The 19,922-nt window shown below is 45.6% G+C and overlaps 2 protein-coding genes across 3 annotated transcripts in view; one reads left to right on the forward strand and one right to left on the reverse strand.

Annotated features, from left to right (window-relative positions):
• The window catches only part of PSTPIP1 (proline-serine-threonine phosphatase interacting protein 1), a 41,855-nt gene extending 40,468 nt beyond the window's left edge, over nt 1–1,387 (forward strand). For both annotated transcript variants that reach the window (XM_011932828.1, XM_011932827.1), the window contains one exon: nt 1,104–1,387. In XM_011932828.1, coding sequence (XP_011788218.1) covers nt 1,104–1,235 — 132 coding nt within the window. In that variant the 3' untranslated portion in view covers nt 1,236–1,387. The remainder of the gene's footprint in view (nt 1–1,103) is intronic.
• A 9,772-nt stretch (nt 1,388–11,159) lies between these two features.
• TSPAN3 (tetraspanin 3) overlaps nt 11,160–19,922 on the reverse strand; it is a 64,369-nt gene continuing 55,606 nt past the window's right edge. Inside the window, exons 5-8 of the mRNA XM_011933008.1 lie at nt 19,322–19,423; nt 17,896–18,048; nt 17,506–17,589; nt 11,160–12,062 (exon numbers count right to left, since the gene is read on the reverse strand). Coding sequence (XP_011788398.1) covers nt 11,970–12,062; nt 17,506–17,589; nt 17,896–18,048; nt 19,322–19,423 — 432 coding nt within the window. The 3' untranslated portion in view covers nt 11,160–11,969. The remainder of the gene's footprint in view (nt 12,063–17,505; nt 17,590–17,895; nt 18,049–19,321; nt 19,424–19,922) is intronic.

Here is a 19,922-nt window from a genome sequence, read left to right on the forward strand (position 1 = left end):
CACACCCTAAACCCACCTGTGCCACCTCTCCTGCACCTGAGAGCTCCCTCCCCCATTCAGTGCCTCGCACCCTCATCTCTCCTGGTGGTTTCACTCATCTTCGAGCATCCTCTCCTACTCAGGAGGGCACGTGTGCCCAAGAGTATGTCCACACTAGCAAGGGCACCTGGGAGTGTGCTTGGGCATGAGCTCTGAGAACAGCGCCCCAGGACTTAGGGGGCCTCAGCGCACATGTACTGACTGGAAGCTGGTGTGCAGCAGGCCTGTGTCTGCTGGGGCCGTACACAGCACACATGTGGGGCACATGGGCCTGTGCCGTCCACACAGGCTGGGCACTGAGTGGTACACACGTGCGGGGAGCTGGCAGAGCCTGGGGTTGCCTGCAGGTCATAGCTTGAGGGCCAGGCTCTGCGCCTTTGGGTCAGGGCCCTGTCCTCCGTGGCCATGGGTATGGAAAACTGTGGCCAGAATGAGTCTTGCAATCGTGCCAGGATTGATTTTCTGATGTGCATAGGGTGAGGATGTACCAAGGCAGCCACAGGGCAGCTATAAGAGAGGGTGCACTTTGCTCCCTGCTTGAGGGGAGGGGTGCATACCCAGACCTCACATCCACTGGACTGAGGCCAAGCACCCCCCACGGCCAGGCAGGCTGGGTGTGGGCTCCACTGACGAGGCCAGGGCTCGGGGAGGTAGGGAAGCCAGGGCAGGAGACTGACGGGGTACTTGGATGGCAGTTGCTACCTGGGGCTGGGGACCACAAAGGGGAGGCTGTGTTAGGTAAGCTTGGGCATGTGTCCTGGGCTTGGGGTGTGATACATACCCCGGCCCCTGACATGCTCCAGTCACCGCGTCTGGATCCAGAGTGGGAGAGGGGAGGTACGGGTGGGGAAGAAACCCAGGTTGGGGGAGGCCTATGATGACAAACTGGGGTGAATGGGAAGCCAGGTCCCTTGGGTTACCCCCATCCTGTGTCTCCAAGGGGCTGCCCCAGCAGGCACGGACACAGCTCAGACTGCCGCATTTACTGCTGGGTGGGGGAACACCAGGCCACGCCCCTCCCCGCAGGCCCTTCCAGCGTCATGCGCTTTCAATCTCTTGGCCAGAACCCGGATGAGCTGGACCTCTCCGCGGGAGATATCCTGGAGGTGATCCTGGAAGGGGAGGATGGCTGGTGGACCGTGGAGAGGAATGGGCAGCGTGGCTTCGTCCCTGGTTCCTACTTGGAGAAGCTTTGAGGAAGGGCCAGAAGCCCCCTCGGACCTGCCCTGCCAGTGGAGCCAGCAGTGCTCCCAGCACTGCCCATGCCTTGCTGGGGCCCAGAACCAAGCGTCCCCAGCCCTGAGAGGGAGCCTGTCTCCCAGAGAATAAAGGAGTGCGTTCTGTTCTCCTTGGTGCCTTGGTGTGCTGGGGTCTTTCTCTCCTTCTCCTGCTCCAGTGTCCGAGTGCTCAGTTCAGAGGAGGCAAAGGAACAAGGGAAGGAGCCTGAACGGCGGAGCTCCCCAACTCAGCTAAGGCTTTAGCTATAGTTGGAGAAGAGGCTTGGCCCCAGTTACTAGGAGCTCCCAGACCACCAGGGAGACACATTCACACCTGGACAGAGGATACAGGGTTGCAGGAGGATGTGGCAGGGGCAAGAATGGGTTCAGCAGGGCTGCAATGGGGAGAGCAGGCGTCTTGGGGACGGAGGGTTGAGCAGGTCCACAGCCGGGCAGCAGCAGCTAGAGCAGGGCAAGTGCGTGGGCAAAGGTGAGGTTGGAGGTACATCCAGGAATATTCTGAGGACTCAGTCTGGAAACAGGAAGCTAGTGATGGATCTGTTGGACAGGCTTGTGGCTTGTGGGTGCCAAGTGGGGCCTGGGGAAGCCACTGCTGTCCGTGACACTCCCGTCAACATGGCAAACCCGGCCGAGCAGGGCTCCAGAGCCCAGGCAAAGAGGGGCACAGAGGGGGCTGTTCTTGACGGCCTTCCGTCCTTTTCTCTTTTTGGTCCCAGGAACATAACTTCCACCACTAGCCAAGCCCTGCTCCAACCATGATAGGCTTCATCCATGCCAAAGGCATTTGGGATGGGGAGTAGGGGAGAGGGCCCCTGGCCCTCAGTCTTGGGGGTGGCCAAGTCGGCCCACCCCACACCCACCTGGGATCCCCACCCCGCCTCGGAGCCAGGCAGGTGCAGGACTGTAAGGGGTGGGAGGGGGGACACAGTGGTCCTCCTCTGCTGGGACCACGCTGAAGAGCTGCTGCAGGGTACTGCTGTTACCCGCGAACTGTCTTTGGATTGCGAACTGCTCGGCCTCTCCTCAGCCATACCCTTTGGGGACTGCTCTCCACGGACACAGCTCTGTGCCAGGCCTAGGGAGAGCCGGGTTTGCCCTCAAATCAGAAGAGCAAAGCCTCAGTCTGCTCTATGCAAGGAACTCTTGACCCAGTACGGGGACCACACGGCCCAGAAAGTTTAAGAACTCTACAGGAAATGTCCCAGTGCGCAGAGATGTCACCAAGGGTTCTGGGAAGAGGTGGCCCTGAACATGCAAAGGAGATGGTGGGACTCCTTTCTGCTCCTTCCTGCCTCTGGTAGCTCCACCATGACAGGGAGAGGGAGGGAGAGGGAGGGGGGGGGAGAGAGAGAGAGAGGGGGAGAGAGAGAGAGAGAGAGTGTGAGAGACAGAGAAGGCAGTGAGGTCACCCCTGGAATTCCCCAGGACTGAGGACTAGATGAGACTCTCTTGGCACCTCCTGTACGATGCCTGCCCTGCCACCTCTGGGGAATGGGCATCCCAGTGGGCTTCAACATCTCTAGTGACAGGGAGCTCATCACGCCCCGCAGAAGCCCAGGGTGGACCTGCGGCTTCCCCACCAGTCCTGGCTCTGCCAGGCTGGCAGCCAGCTGGCATACAGAGGCTCTCCCATGTGCCCAGGCCACTGTCAGATGCCACCATGGCAGAAATGAGGCTTTTCACCAAGCTCTGCTCTAAGAAGAGGTCAAGGGGGGGCTCGCAGAAGGGGACTGCTCTGGTGTTTCACACGAATGCCCATCTTTATACCCTGATCTTTACTTGAGCAAAAAATTGGGTTCAGTTAAGCAAGCATGAGACATGGTGAAGGCGGGGGAGGGAAAGCGCCCTTGGGTTGCCACCTCAGGTGCGTGGGCACCTCTCAAATCTGCAGTGTAGTGAGAGGACTGTTCTCCCACCAAAGTGTTATTCGTGCTGGGGCCAAGCAGACATGCAAAGGTACAGGCAGCCCCCAGGCTGCAGGTGTGGGACCCTGGAAGCTGGGCTCCGGAGCTGGGGACAGGCTAGCTGTCTGCTGAGTGTCACCTATCACTGCTTCCCACCAGAGGGTATGTGGCAGACAGGGTGGGAAAAGGATTTGGTTCTCTGAAAAAATTCAGTGATGCTTAAATCCTTCCTGAAATGTCATTTTCCCTCCTAAAGCCATCCTGCGAAAGCCGACCAAATGCCCACTCCTGCTCTCATACATCCAAGGTTTCCCAATAGAGATGTTTGAAGAGAAAAATGTCATCTGGTGCTTGGTTTCATACTCTCCTGAAGGAGAGAGAAGTCCGTGAATAAAGCCTTGGATGTGAAAATGCTTGCCTGGGCCAAAAACATTGCCCAGGACACATGTCTGAAGCCCCACCAGGTCCAGCTGGGTCCCAGACCTGTCAGGTGGTCCAAGTAATTCAACCAGGAGATTCTGATGACTTCTCTGTGACCTGCACTGTACCTAATGATGGGGGCGTGGTGCTAAGATAAAGGGGGCCCTCAAAGAGCTCACTGAGCCCAGGAGGACAGACAGGCACCCAGTAGGTCCTAAGATGTGAGGCAGTGAGCGGGGTGAGTGGGCCCCGGGGGCTGGTGCAGGCCATCCAGCAGAGGGGAGGGTGGCTTGTCTGGGAAGCGGTGACTGGGCTGGGGAACAAATCTGGAAGAACACAGGGAGCAGATGAACTGGGCTTGGTAACTTATGGGATGAGAGACAGGTGAGAAGAGAGGAAAGCGAGGAGGTGAGGAGTGACTTCAGAGCCGAGACTTGAAGATGGGCTTCTCCCCATGTGGAGGAGGTGGAGGGGAGCGGTGCGGGAACAAAGCCTGGGCAAGGACTGGGAGAGGCAGGACAGCCGCGTAGGCTTACCACTGGGTCGGGCAGGAAAGGGAAAGGAAAGAGTAGAAAGTTAGGTATCAATACTTTATTTATTCCTTGAAGATGCCTTGTCATCTTGATTGAACATTCCATTCCACTGCAAAGACTTTTTTACAAACCTTTGGCCTAGATATTTATCATCATCTCTGACAGGTGCCGCAGTGTCTGTGGGCCCCGGAGGATGATGGGTAACAAGTGTTAGATAACAGAGCCTGTTCTCCAGTCATTCAGGTGGCTAGAGAATAGAACTGAAAGCAACTCTTGGGTCACAATTTATGCCAGGGGGAGAATGCCCACAAATGAATCCAAGTCAGATTCACTGCCTCTGCAGCTTTCTCCATTCTCCCTTCATCCCAGTTGGTTCAGCTGCTGGGAACCAACTGCATGGATGGATGGCCTTCCCAGCAGAGATGGTGCCAGATAAAGAGGGAGTTAGCGTGTAATTGGGTGTATAAATAACTGCAGCCTCTTCCTGACAGAGGGCCACTCAAAGACAGCACGAAGCAGGAGGACAATCATGGTCTCTGAATTAGAACATCAGGGACTGAATCCAGGCTCACACTTCACTGGGTGGTCTTAGGCAAGTCACAATTTCTCTGGGCCTGTTTCAGCACCAGTAAGATGGGTGCAATATGCCCCTATGCAAATTGCTATCCCCTAAGGTTCAAATTAGACAATGGTTAGGTGTGACTTACCAGCAAGGGATACCACTTTGAAGGAAAAGGCCCACAACCTCTGAATCTCGGCTACACTCAACAGCAGCTTTGAGCTTGGCATAGACACCCTCACTCAGCATGCCCTCTGGGACAGCTGCGGTTATGTGAGTCCTTCACCGTCGTGACGAAAAGCAGCAACTCACATTTGGCCAAACTGGAAGCACGCGCCACTGGTGTGCAACACCTAATTCCAACTGCTCTCTCACAGCCTTTCCTAGGCCAAGGAACCTCAGCATAAGGGTCACCTGCTTGCCTTGGTCTGGCTGTACCCGAGTGTCTGCCTATTTCTCCATCCTGGCATTTGAGCCATCACAAGCCCAGGACAAGGTAACACCAGCAAGTGGGCTCGCTGCCGGGGTTATCAAACTGTGCTTAGTAGAGCCCTCTTAGGGGCCAACGGGAGGAGAAAGGGGGCACCCACTCCACTTCCAGCTCTACTTGGAGAATTTACATATTGCAGAGCAGTGGTTCTCAATCCAGCTAGCTGCTCAACGGAGTCACCTGAGCAGCTTTTCAGATGCTGATGTTTCAGTCCCACCTCAGACAAACTGAAACCAAATCCCTGCAAACTGAGCTTGCGCATAAATATTTGAAACATTCTCCTGGTGATTCTGATATGCAGCCAGAGCTGAGAAACCCCTGGCTAACAGGATATTCAGCTAAACATTTTAAAAAGTTTGAAAAAACATTGATGGCACCATAGTGACTTATCTCAGATGGTAGTGCCCACTACCTATCAGATGGTGGGGATGACAAACATCAGCAAGCAGGCCGGGCGCGGTGGCTCACGCCTGTAATTCCAGCACTTGGGGAGGCCGAGGTGCGTGGATCACGAGGTCAGGAGTTTGAGACCAGCCTGGCCAACAGGGTTACTAAAAATACAAAAATTAGCCAGGCATGGTGGTGCACGCCTATAATCCCAGCTACGTGGGAGGCTGAGATAGGAGAACTGCTTGAACCCAGGAGGTGGAGGTTGCAGTGAGCCAAGATCGTGCCACTGCACTCCAGCCTGGATGACAGGGCAAGACTGTCTCAGGAAAAAAACAAAAAAGATCAGCAAGTCTCTTTTCTACCCTGTAATTTCTACATCTGTCTTACTTTCTTCATTGGATAAATTCAGGAGAGCAGGATTTATGTATGACTCCCCCACAACCAGCAATGCAGCAGCACCATTCAAAAAGGTATTCAGTAGATAGGAGGTTTCTGCCAGGTCACTGTGTTACACCCTCAGGAGACCTCACAGACCTCACAGGCACTGCAATAGAAAGCCAAGTGCAACACACAAGTTATTTTCAAGAACTGCAAGGATGCACCCAAAAAGCAGGTGCTGTTACACACCAACACCAACCAACTAGGAAATAACTCAGGAAAACCACTGCATTCACAATAGCTACAGACATTAAGCTTCAGAGAAAAGTTTCCTAAGTGAACTCTGTTAAGATCCGAAATAAAAAAACCCATTAACCAATCAAACTGGGCAGAGGACAGTAACAAAATTCAGAAGATACAAATGGCTGAAACACTTTTAAAAGCATCCTGGCCCTAGCTAACAGTCAAATAAACACATATTTTCATTTCTCAGACTGGAAGAAAAGATGAAAACTGATCATACAAAAAGTGTTGACAAGGGTGTAAAGAAATGCACATTTCATACACTGCTGGTGGCAGCAGAAACTGATATAATCTTTCTGGAGAGCAACCAGATGTATCCATGAAAATGTTTCAACATGACTTTTTTTTTTTTTTCCGAGACAAGAGTCTTGCTCTGTCGCACAGGCTGGAGTGCAGTGGTATGATCACGGTTCACTGCAACCTCTGCCTCCTGGGTTCACGCCATTCTCCCGCCTCAGTCTCCCAAGTAGCTGGGACTACAGGTGCACACCACCATGCCCTGCTAATAGAGATGGGTTTCACCATGTTGGCCAGGCTGGTTTTGAACTTCTGACCTCAAGTGATCCACCTGCCTTGACCTCCCAAAGTGCTAGGATTACAGGCATGAGCCACCGCGCCCAGCCAAATGTGACTTTCGATCCAGAGTAAATCCAACTATCAAGCATCTACCCTTGGAGTTCATGTAAAAATACATGACACAGGGTGATGAATGTGCTTTGAAACTAGATACAGGCAGTGGTTCCACAGCATGGGGAATGTACTCAAGGCCACCCGTTTACTCTAAAATCGTTAATTTTATGCCATGTGAATTTCATCTCAATAAAAACTGTTTTAATTTTAAAAACTGTAAATGACTGCAGTGTGCGTATAGAGATGGTCACTGTGGCGAGTAGTGGAGGCACTGGAGGCAGCGCAGGCCTGCCCTTTATACACCTTGGTTAATCATGGTACTAATGTACTCACACAGCTAACACAACCGAATGACAAATTCTACAGTCCGACATGGAAAAAGCACCAGACTATGTTGGGAAGACAGAAAGAGGACCTTGTAGGATAAAATTCCTATTAGCAAAAAGCAAAAACCAAAACCAACCACCAAGTCTGTTTTTGTGTACGTAGAGTCTGCAAACACACATGCCACTGTTGAACTTACTTCCCTGTGGGTACTTTGTTCTTTATAGATGTCTGCATTGTTTACATTTTTAAAGCACCAATTACTTTTGTTTAAAAAAAATACAATTAAAAAAGGCAGTAAGACAAGCCCTGTCAATCTACAGGACAAAAAGCAAAGACACCCCAGTTGCAATAAGCGCACCTAGTGCCAAGGACCAGGGCTCCCGGGAGAAACACTGATCCAGGGCTGGTGCCCAGGGGCCCAGAACATCTTATTAGATCAGAAATTAGGGGAGTGCTTCCAAAAATGCTGGGATATAGGAGGAACTAAAAGGGGCTCTCACTGGCCAAGTCTGTAACTATCTGAGGAACTCTTCCCCCACCCCTAAAGGTCAATGATGAAGTAGACTGTTGAAAAAATGGGAATCCATAGTGGATGTATGAAAACAAGTGAAGGAGAAGGGAGGGATGACAGGCAAATGAAGGAGTGCTGGACTGCAGAAACGTCGCTTGGCAATCATGATAAAGATTGAATCAGGCCAGAATCAGCAACATTTGCTGAACTTGAGTGGGGAGGCGGGGATTCTGATGAGGAACAGGGTATGTAAATGGAGACACTGTCTCCAGAGATTTCTTATTAGTTGAAAAGAAAAAAACAGTAACTATGCTATGGAGAAAGTGGCCACACCTCGGCCAGGTGTGCCAGGTATTCATTTATTGCCTCTTAGCTCCGAACTCCCCTGACCTTGCCCTTCCTTGTCACACTGAAGAGGGGACGTTGCACACTCCTTTATCCTTTGCCAGCCTGACCCACAGTGGGCTCTGAAGGGGCCCACAAGGCTAGAGGAGGAAGATGACCTTTTTCTTCTGTCTCCTTTGGTCTGGCATGGGTCCCAGCAGCATTTCCCACCGTGGCAGCTCTCTGCTCCCGTGGCTTGGCGGGGGGCACCTCCAGTGAGCTGATTCTCCAGCACGGGACAGGCAGCATATCCCGGGCAACCACAGCCACTCCTTGGAGGTCTCTCCCTCTTGGGGAATCTCCTCTGAGTTTCCAAGTTCCTTCTCTGTGTTTTCTTCCCTTAGCCCTAGGGGTGACAGCTGTTCTCTACTAAGCTGCTTTAGAGCTTTTTTATCGCTTTTAGTAGTTAACTACCTTCTACACGGTTAATTATTTATATTAAAATCTTCCTGTTCACATTTCCTCCTTCTTGGACTAGATGACCAAAACAAACATCCCCACTGAGGGGCAGATGGGCACTGTGTGCCTTAAGATGGGATGCCCTGAGAGGCATCCCACATGGCGCAGGTAGTGGTTCAGCCACCTGGAATGCAAAACCAAATCTAATCACGAGGAAATCACAGACCAACGCAGAAAAGCAGCACCACCTAAAACGAACTGTATCCTTACAAACTGTTCCTATCATCAGAGACAAAGCTATGGAAATGATCCAGATTAAAGAAGACCAAGGAGACATGACAACTCAGTTGATTACCTGATCCAGACCAGATCCAGCACCGCAGAGGGAAAGGTGCTATAGAGGATACAACGTGGCCAATAGGAATATGAGTGGTGAGGTATTCTATCAGTGTTAGATGGATGGAATTTGACAACTGTACTGCAGTCGTCAGAGATGCTTCTTCTTGGTAAGTACTCACTGAGGTATTAGGGTTTTGCAAAAGGCCATGACGGGTGTGGAGGCAGCAGGAGGGAGGGAGAGGAAGAGACAGGGGTTTGGGGTGAGGGAGAGAGAACGCACACACATTTGAGAACACACATGACAGACAGAATGAGACAAAATGTTAATAGGTGTATCTGGGCAAAGGATATTTGAGCCTCACGTGTACAGTTCTTATTCTTGCAACTTTTCTGTAGGTTTGAAATCATTTCCAAGTAAAATTAACTTTTTTAAAAGAGGCAATATGATATAGCAGTGGTCCTCAGCCGGGGCTGTGTCCTGGACACACCCTAGACCACCTCAGAAGCTCTGGGACCCAGGCATCTGTAGTTCTCAAAGTGCCCCGGTGCTTCCAATGTGCAGCCATGGGTGGGAAACACCAGTCTAGTGGGTGAGCTCGCTCACTAAATTTCAGACATGACGAGCAGCGCTTTTGCTCTCTGAAGAATAAGCACTGGGTAATGCAAACTCCGAGCCTCAGTTGCACGGGGAAAGGCAGAGACGAGATGTTGAATTTGCATGGCTCTGGCCAACACAGACAACATTCCTCTTCTAGTGGTTCCCAGGCAAGAGAAAAAGGCATTTCCAGGACAACTGTGCCAGGTTTCCCAGACCTCAGAGCTACCTCCCCACCCCCATCTTTTTGGTCTCACTGCTAATACAGCCAGTCTGGGTCCAGCTGGCAGAGCACACGGGAGGAGGCTGCTCTCTCACCAGGCAAACTGAGGACTGAGTACCGGAAGGGTGTGGAGAATTATCCTCTTGGGCAAGTTCAAGGACAAGGCTACTGCTTGGCACATTTCTCAAAGCCATTTCCCACTCTAGAGGCCCCATTCTGTTCTGTAGAAAGAGTGGAGGGCAACCAACATCACCGTCCAAATATTGCTCACCTCAGGGCCAGTCTGTGACAAGTTGCCACAGGACGGTTCATATTGAAAACTGGGGGGACCATGCTGGGGAGAGGTGGTAGTAGTGAAAGGTCACAAACATTCTTGCCCACTGTGCAACAGGCAGGGGCAAGAGGTGGGATGGGTCAGTAGCCACATGATAAATCCCTTGGGGCCTCTGAAATCACAAACGTTCTGGTAACTTCCACTTTGTGAAGAGGAGTTAATTTTTACTCCTCTCCTTTCCTGTGTCTTCTCCATTTTCAGGTGGGACAGATTTGCATATTTGGGCATCTCAAAACTCATGAGCCCAAAACTGACCATGAGCTCACACCCCCAGATGTGTTCTCTAACTATTCCCTATCTCTGTGACTGTTTCCCCAGTTGACTGAGCCAGAAACCTGAGACTCATCCTAGATGAGTCTTCTCCCTTCTCTGTCCCACGTCCAATCAGTGATCGAATTCCACTACCATCCTGCCTCCAAACAGCCAGAATCCACCGCTCACTACCACCCCCAACAGTGCCCTGCTGCCCACTGCTAAGCTCTATCAACTGCTACACCAGCCTAACTGAAGCCCAGTCACGCCAATTCATCCTGGCTCCAGCACGGCCAGCTTGCATCACCACCTTCTTCTCAGTTCACCTTCCAAATCAAACCTCTGAAGAGCTGCTTCCACCTACAAGTCAGGTCTCACCTCCACAGGATGTTCCATAAGACACTAGAGGACCTGGGTTTTCCTGCTTCTCCAACTTCTTTCCCCAGCCTTGGATTTTAAGCTCCCTGCACACACAATTTTGTTTCACACTCTTGTGTACCAACTTTCAACAAAGCCTATCCAGCCTCCAAGCTTGCGTATCTCCAGGAAGTCACCCCTGACCTCTCCGGGACTTCCCTTTGGACTCCTATTCTATTACTACAACCACTGCACCGTTTGAAAATTATCTGCTCCTATGTAAGTCTCCTATACTAGGACTCCAAACTCCTTGAAGACAAGGACAGTATCGCCACTGTATCCCCAGTGCCTTGCACAAAGTAGAGTTCTATATTTCTAGGATATACTGGACTGAAAGCATTTATGGTTTTTTTGAATATCAAGGCCTTTAGAATCTGGCAACAGCTGTAAGGAAAACACATGCAAATCATGATGAACTATAGACAGCACCAACAAAGAAAACACGACACTGCTGCTCTGGAACTGAAATATCCCCAAAATAATGAAAAATGACATGTTGGGGGCTGATACAGAGTTTATTGAATTAGATTTTTCTATTTACAACTGAGTTCACATCTACATACTATTTTGCTAGTCTACGTGGGTACATTATTTCCAACAAGCTGAAGACTTACCATGAATGGGCTCATTCATACAAAAACACACTCACACTAATTCTTTTAAAACAGCAGTGCATACACTATACTCCTCCTATAAAGCCAGCTTTGATTAAAAACCACTAGTTTCAAAGATCAGTCTCTGATTTTGAAGATGAACCAAGATATACATCGTATGATTCTAAAATCTTTTTTAGTCATTTTGTACAGCTGCTATCTTATTGGACTACAGTAAATATTTTTTAAAAGGACACTGATGAGGGGCACCATCTGGTGTTAACCTTAACCAGATAGCTGGTTTCCTCCTCCTTCCCCAAAAAACCTTTGGCCAAGAGTTCTCCACTGTGAAGACTGAAAGGACCTGGTGACGTTTCGGCATCAGTCCTGTTACCACTTGGAGGTAACAGAAGCAGGCTCGTGTCCTCCTTTAATTCTACCACACTACATGACTTGTGATTGGTTCTGAAATTAGAACGTTCACCATCGTACTTAAAATTTTAGGGGCATGAAGAGTCAGCTAGAACAAGGAAAAAGGAAGTTGCAGGTAGGTAGGTAAGTAGGTGGGCACATGAAAAGCCAAGCTGCTCTGTCCAACACCAGTGTACATGTGCTTTAACTAAATGAACTCAGGAGGCCAATAGCAGCAGACCTGCTCAATTCACCTTCCAAATCAGAACAAGACCAAAAAGCTCAGGCTTGAGTTGTCAACTATGCATAGGTTCCACCAGTGATGAGGAGCTCATAAGCAGGATCTCTACTCCTTCTGCACAACACAATGCAGGCACACAGCATGCCCAGCAGCTGTTGAAAGAAAACAATGGGGAAGAAAGGCTGAAAACCCTCTCACGGCAGGTGTGTATTTCTTTGTTGGTAACAGAGCTGTTTCGAAGTTCAATGACTTCAAATCATCAAAAAGGCAGTAACAACAGTGACAGAAGGAATTTCTTATGAGTACATTATTTTTTAAAGACCTAACTCCTAAGCTTCAGCTTCCCTCCCAGGAACTCTTTGTAAAGCCAGCAGGGAATCAAGTCTCTCTTATTTGGCATCCCCACTACTAGTCTAGCGAGTGCTCTCCAAAAGAACTTTCTGCAGCGATGGAGACATACCACATATGGCACTGAGCACCTGAAATACAGTTACTGCAACTAAGGAGTTGCACTTTTTATCTTATTTAACTTAATTTAAATGTAGACACATGTGACTAGTGGCTACCATTCTCAACAGCAAAGGCCTGGGGAGTAGAATGAGCAAGAATGTGTGTGCTTAATGGTGGTCTCTTCAGGCCTTTCAGTTTTTGGAGCAATAGGCTTTACAACAGTCCACAAAATTCAGTATGTGAATAGCCCTATGGTGGAAAACCAATTCTGATGCCAAAAAAATGCAGTTGGAAGGTTTTTGTTTCCTTCACATTTACCATTTTTGAAATCCATGGTTCTGTGGTATTGTATACATATTATTTTTGAAGGGTCACTCTTCCTTCATCATTTTATTTTAATAAGTCCTAATCCTTCTGTGGTAGCATATTGGAGTAGTAATAAAGTCAAGCCATGTTATTTTGGATAAGCAAAAGGATTAAGCTGGATTAAAGAGAAAATGATTCTAGAATTTTTGACCTACCTTCTCACAAAATAAATTTTTTTGTGAGATAATTTGCTGTTCTAACTTCTCATTGATGGGGACAAGCCTCAGTTATCTGATTTTAAAAGACAGGGTCCTCTGTACATATGTGGGTCAATCTAGTTTCTGCAAAATGTACCCAATCCATAAACAGACTCTCGAAGTTTGAAGTGGAAGATTAACTACTACTAAGACAAACATACACATAAGGATGTCCCCAGTCTGAACTCTCCACGGTATAAAGTCACCCACTCCAATTTCTACCCTCACATTAAGCTATATTCTGCCCATTCGGGATACACATTTCCTGCTCAAACCCATCAGTTTCACTATTTCACAATTTGCTGAGTGCTTACTAGTGCAAAGTACTTTAAACACACTTAAGAGGTGAATATTATTTAAAGTTTACTAAACAATTTAAGTCAATTCTAGACCGATGAAGTACCTAATTCCTAGAGAAATACATTTCTGTTCTCTGTACATCAAAACATTGTTAGAACAGCTATAACCTTAAATGCAATTATGTTCCCAGGCAATGTTAAATTGAGCAATAAAAATGCTAAGCTCAGAAATGACTGATTTGCTAGGGAAAAAAAAATCTCTCTTCCCACCCCCACCTCCCCACATTCCTTTCAATTGGTTAACTTCTATTACAGGAGTCAGCATTCTCAAAATGAGATCTGAAAAAAGTATTTCTTTCCCAATTTGTTTATTTCAATGAAATCAACTTGTATTGATTTTGAAACAAATAAACTTGATAAAATTCTACTCATGCTTGGGAATCAGTCTGCTTAAGAACATTAAGCTCTACACAATAATTTCTTATCCTCACCATTAAGTATTACAGGCTCATTTCCAAAGGCCTGTTATACTGAAATTCCATTGATTTTTGAAATACTCCAACAACAGACTTAGAAACATTACACAAATATTTTATCTCCAACATTATTTCTTGCAATGAAATACTCTCTTGCAATATTCAAGGCATGAGAATTAAACTTCACTTAGCCCAAATATAACACCTAGCAACTGCAAAAACTGCAAAAAAAATGACAAGTGGTGATTTAAAAAACTGACTGGCAAAGTAAAATGTTCTATGATATACCATGCAGGTGGTGGTAAGGGGAAATAGGCATTCTTATACAAAAATAAGAACTTTTGCACATTAGAAACACTCTTTTCTGAGAAAAAACTGGAAATACCTATCAAAATTCATTCATATATTGATACTGTAATTTCATGGTTATAAATTTTTGCTATAAACAGCCCATTAATGTTGATTAAAGTATGCCTATAAAATGGAATACTATGCAGACATGAAATTAAGAAGACAGATCTATATCCAAAATACACTAATTTGTTTTTAAGAAGGTACAAAAGGTTGCAAACTATATGAGTTCATTTATATAACATTTTGCAATGTTGGCCAGGGTGTGAGGGGAAGGAGGAGGAAGTTATTCATTTTAATGAATAACTGGTAATTAAGGAGGAGGAGGAGGAAAGGGCCCTCTCCACTGGCTTCACATGTGGCATATAGACCAGGAAAAAAGCAACATGGCCTTGGGAAACAGTTCTCTATGAAGTCTGCTCTTGATTGTTCTATCTTGAGGACATGCCAACTTCATGAGACTCCAAAGTAAAGACTTAGAACATTTTCCCCATACTGCCTTTGCAGAGAGAGAGCCTTACTCACAGCAGTTACTCAGGAGCTTGACAAATCAAAACCTAGATTTTTGTCAATTATTACAACTAGACTCTTTAAATATAAAATTCATAATTGATCATGAGTTAAGAGAGTGGCTACGTCAAAGAAGTGAAATATCCTGCTAATTAATAAGGGGTATATCAAAACTTTTAAAATCTCATTCTTTTATATTCAAAAGTCCTGTTATAATAATTAATTGGTATTTTTCAGGTTTTTCTTTCTTGGTCACTTTGGTCCTACCCAAATCTTGATTATTTAATGGACTAGAGCAAGAGTCACCAAACATTTTCTTAAAGGGCCATATCATAAATATTTTAGGCTTTCCAAAATAAGACAAAAATCAATCTCTATTGTAACTACTCAACTCGGCCATCTTACCTCTCTATTTTATCCAGCTAAAGTGTCAATTCACTGTCAGGTTTCCTGACAAAATTTAGGAATTTAATCTTGTAATTGGAGGCAGAGTACAACAGAGGCAGGGGTCTTCAGTGTTGCCACTGTGTGTGTGATGGTCATGTCACGCTATCCTTGCTCGCCCTAAATTTTGTGCCTAAACAAAGAGGGCCAAGACTGGAGAATCTCCAACCATCCTCTCCCGTTCTAAATTTCTATATTAGGATTAGTGTACAAGTACAAAAGCTCACTGATCTTTCAGTTATTTCTGCCTTTGTTCAGATTTTCCACACCCAGGGCACCAATCTATCAGATTTTGAATACCAAAAGCTTAGAATGTTTACAGGTACTCTTAAAAACAATTAGGGAAAATTCTTTTATTATTTCAGATAAATTTTCTCCCCTTAAAACCCAAGTTTTTAAAATTTTCAAAACCACTAGGTTTTGAGTCTGTGAAAGTTCTGTATCCCTAAACTTAAGCAGCCTTGCTGAACTGAAAAAAATCAAGCTTTATCAGCTTTTACTTAAGTCAGGGTGACTTAAGTATAAAACACGTATGGCAGTCATATTTAAATTAAGAGACTAGTTAAAATATTTATTAGCCCCTATTGAAAAACATTTAATAAAGAAATATCTGGCAGGCTAAGCTGCTTAACTAGATGAGGGACATAACTAAAGTGATTATTTTTATCAGTCTTCTACATACATGTTGCATATTTCATGACCACAAGTACCATACAGTTCCAAAGCTTTTTCGCTGCATGGTAATACATGTGGCTTTATTACTGAACATAAAATCATTAAGAATACACAGATCAGAATTCTATTTGGGAAAAGAGACCTTCCTCATATTTCATTATTTTTAGCTAAATGAATGTGTTTGCACAAATAATCAAAATATGAAATAAATCCCTGCTGATCATCAGATTATTGCTATGCAGAGCTGCAAAGTAAATACTTAGAAGGGCAAAGACCATGGCAAATAAAGAGGTAGACTTTTTAATGAATCATTTCAGGGCTGTCTGAATATCAGCAAAGTAAACAATCATCCTTTCGCCTTTCCCATTAAATACACTAGCTTCTAATCAAATATACAAAGAGCAAGCAATTCAAGCAACTTACATTTAAACTAGCAATTACACTGGTTTTATCTAACAATTAAAAGATATCTACATTTTTCTTTTTTAAAACAAAAGTTTTTTTTGGTAGAAATGGAGTCTCATTGCCCAGGCTGGTCTCAAACTTTTGACCTCATGGGATCCTACTGCCTCTGTCTCCCAAAGTGCTGGGATTATAGATGTAACCCATCACACCCAGCTCTTTTAGCTCTTGAAATAAGTTTCAGGCTTAAGAAAGCATAAGCTGAGGCTAGGCACGTTGGCTCACGCATGTAATCCCAGCACTTTGGGAGGCCGAAGCAGGTGGATCACCTGAGGTCAGGAGTTCAAGACCAACCTGGCTAACACAGTAAAAATCTATCTCCACTAAAAATACAAAAATTAGCTGGGCATGGTAGCGGGCACCTGTAATCCCAGCTACTTGGGAAGCTGAGGCAGGAAAATCACTGGAACCCAGGAGTCAGAGGTTGCAGTGAGCCGACATCATACCACTGCACTATAGCCTAGGCAACAAGAGCAAAACTCTGTCTCAAAAAAAAAAAAAAGAAAAGCAAAGCCAAGAAAGCATAAGCTGGGTGCAGTGGATCACACCTGTAAATCCCAGCACTTTAGGAGGCCAAGACAGGAGGACTGCTTGAGGCCAGGAGTTTGAGACCAGCCTGGACAACAAAATGAGACCACATTTCTGCAAAAATAAATAAATAAATAAATAAACAAAATAAAAATAAAAATAAAAAATTAGTCGGGTGTGGTGGGCTGTGCTTGTAGTCCCAGCTACTTGAAAGGTTGAAGTAGGAGGATCACCTGAGCTCAGGAGTTCAAAGTCACAGCGAGCTATTATCATGTCACTGCACTCAAGCCTGAGTGACAGAGTGAGACCCTGTCTCTATTTTTAAAAGTTGTTGCATTTAGTGCAAGAGACCAGTGCTGTAGTACCAGTTCTTGATTTAGATATATGAATACATAAAACCCGTGAGGACAGAAAAACAAGAACTAGAGGGAGAACTAGCATACAAAAACACCGAATAAAGCTTTGTATTCCCAAACTGAAAGAAAGAAGTATAATTTTTAAAAATTTTGTGACATTCTATTAAAATATCTTCCAAGAATACACTATGACAACAGTTCATTTACGTTTTGAACAAGTCACTCACTAATCAAGAAAGACAGTAAGACAAGGAGTTCCCTCAACACATAGTCCCTCCCCATCCAGATTTCTGGTTTCTTTAGACCATTCCGGGTCTAGGTGTATAGACAAGAAGAAATGGGAAACCGGAGGCCAGTACCTCAGTCACTTCCACATTACCTACATACACAAAGATTCACTGTGATGGGGATTAAAACCATGCAGGGCTGACATCAGAGAACCAACTCACTCTGATAGAACTCCTTGGCAAGCTGTGCTTACCTGAATAGCTGCAAATGCCAGTGCAGCCCAGATCACATGCATCATGATTTCTTGTAGCTTCTTCACAACTAGAGCCTCACACCCCTGTAACAAACACAGTCATCCTCATTAGAAGTCTTCTTTAAAAGTTAAAGCTGCAGATTCACAGGTTACTACCCACTGACAGAAAGGAAAATGACAGAAACTGAAAGAGGGGAAAAAAGATTCCATGATTGGTATAATTTACAGACATGTAATTAAAGCAAAAGAAAATGCATTTTATAATTTACAATAAAACAAATGACATTAAAGACAAGCAAAAGGTGGCAGAAAAGAAGTCCCAGATGGTGATAGGACATGGTGAAAAACAGGTTAATCAGGCTAGACTCAAGTCTTGGCCAAGAGACTCACCTCAGCATAGAGGTCAGAAGGGTGGGCCAGGCTCCCATTACAATTGCTGGCAGTCTCTCTGCAGCAGCTAAGAGGAACACTCTGGTTTTTCGTTTCTTTGAACCAATCTGTATTTTCCCAGTCTGAGTAGTTGTGAATTCCACAACAATGCAGCTAGAAGAGAACAGGTATTATTCCTCACAAAACCCAAACACCTGAAGTTCCATGTACTACAGAGCTTTAAAATAAGCCACTCTAGACCAGCGATGTCTGATATAACTTTCTATAATAATGGAAAGTCTGCATGATCCAATATAGTAGCCACTAACCACATGAAGCTCTACTGAGCACTTAAATTGTGGCTAGTGTGACTAGAAAACTGCCTTTTAAATTTCAATGTAAACAGCCAGGCATGGCTAGTGGCTCCAGAACCCCCATACGAAAAGTACATTGCCAGGCCAGGCGCAGTGGCTCACGCAAGTAATCCCAGCACTTTGGGAGGCCGAGACAGGCAGATCACCTGAGGTCAGCAGTTCAAGACCAGCCAGACCAACATGGAGAAATCCTCTCTCTACTAAAAATACAAAATTAGCTGGGTGTGGTGGCGCATGCCTGTAATCCCCGTTACTCAGGAGGCTGAGGCAGGAGAATCATTTGAACCCAGGAGGTGGAGATTGCAGCGAGCCAAGATCATGCCATTGCACTCTAGCCTAGGCAACAAGGGTGAAATTCTGCCGTCTCAAAAAAAAAAAAAAAAGAGAGAAAAGTTCACTGCCTGTAAGGGGTAGTTTCTAACTAAGGAAAAACTTTATGTCTTACATGTTAAATATCTGGTTCCAAGTTAAATATTTCCAATGACAAAGTGTTTAAAATATTCTGTCTTAAAAAATTTGAGATTTGCTTTAAGATAATGAAGCAAAAAATAAGTGGGGGCAATTAAGACTGACAAAAAGTTGATATTATTGAGACAGGGTCAGGGTGCAAACATCTATTATGCTATTCTTTCTACTTTCGTGTACATGAAACTGTCCATAACAACTTTTTTTTTTGACAGGTTTGTCTGTTGTCTTCTCTGATCTTGTTTTCTAAAAGTATATATAGACCTCCCACCTCCCCTGGAGTCTATCTGGACTCCCACCTTTCCTCCCACCTTTCCTGTGACACATACCTCTCTCCTGCATCATCACCCCTTTGGCTAAGTACTTTGGGAGAGTACAGACTGGGGTCAGGGAAGGGGAAGTCAGATGATAAAAAAAAGTTCAAGGTGTTTCTTATCTGGCTAGGTGATGAAATAAACTTTTCAAGGGTGAAGGCTGGGGAAAAATATTGGTCACATCAGGATAGCCATGGATGTGAAGGGACATGGCTAATTTACACAGAAATCACAATTAATGTTGACCCAATAGTGATTGGTCCTCAAAAACAAATCTGCCTCAAGAAAGCTCACCTGTCTCTGTACATAATCAATAGCCCGGCTAGCAGCATCAGGGTTGGTTCCATTGTAGGTCTTATACACTTTCTGAATGCTGCGATCAACCTCATTTTCCACCTGAATCAGAACAAAGAATTCAGTCCCTCAAAAATACCAGCAAAAGTAACATTAGTCAAGGCTCCTACTAAAATACTTACATGAAATGTTTGCAAGTTGCCAGATCTCTATGAATTTCTTGTAACGTTTTCTCCCTTCCTGCCTTCATCTTCATATACATACAGATGAAGGCAGGAGGGAGAAAAGTGACAGGTAAAAATTCAGACATATACCACATAGATTAAAGCATTCAAAGAGAAGACTGTGTGCAAAATGGCAGGCTAACAATGTATTCAAAAGGGAGAAAAGTTGAGGCTTGGGATAGATGTCCTAAATTATAAATGGATGCCTTCCTTTTACAAATAAGTTTCTCAGAAGACTACTCATTTTCTTGTCCTAAAGGAGGTAAAACAAAACAACTCTGAAGCTCCTGTAAGATACTTTTAGGACAAATGCCAACATTATTTCCATTTTATTTATTCTATGTTTAGAGTTGGCTAAATGTGCAAAAGTAATCAGG

This window comes from Colobus angolensis, unplaced genomic scaffold, assembly GCF_000951035.1.
Source record: "Colobus angolensis palliatus isolate OR3802 unplaced genomic scaffold, Cang.pa_1.0 Scaffold99, whole genome shotgun sequence".
NCBI lineage: Eukaryota > Metazoa > Chordata > Mammalia > Primates > Cercopithecidae > Colobus > Colobus angolensis.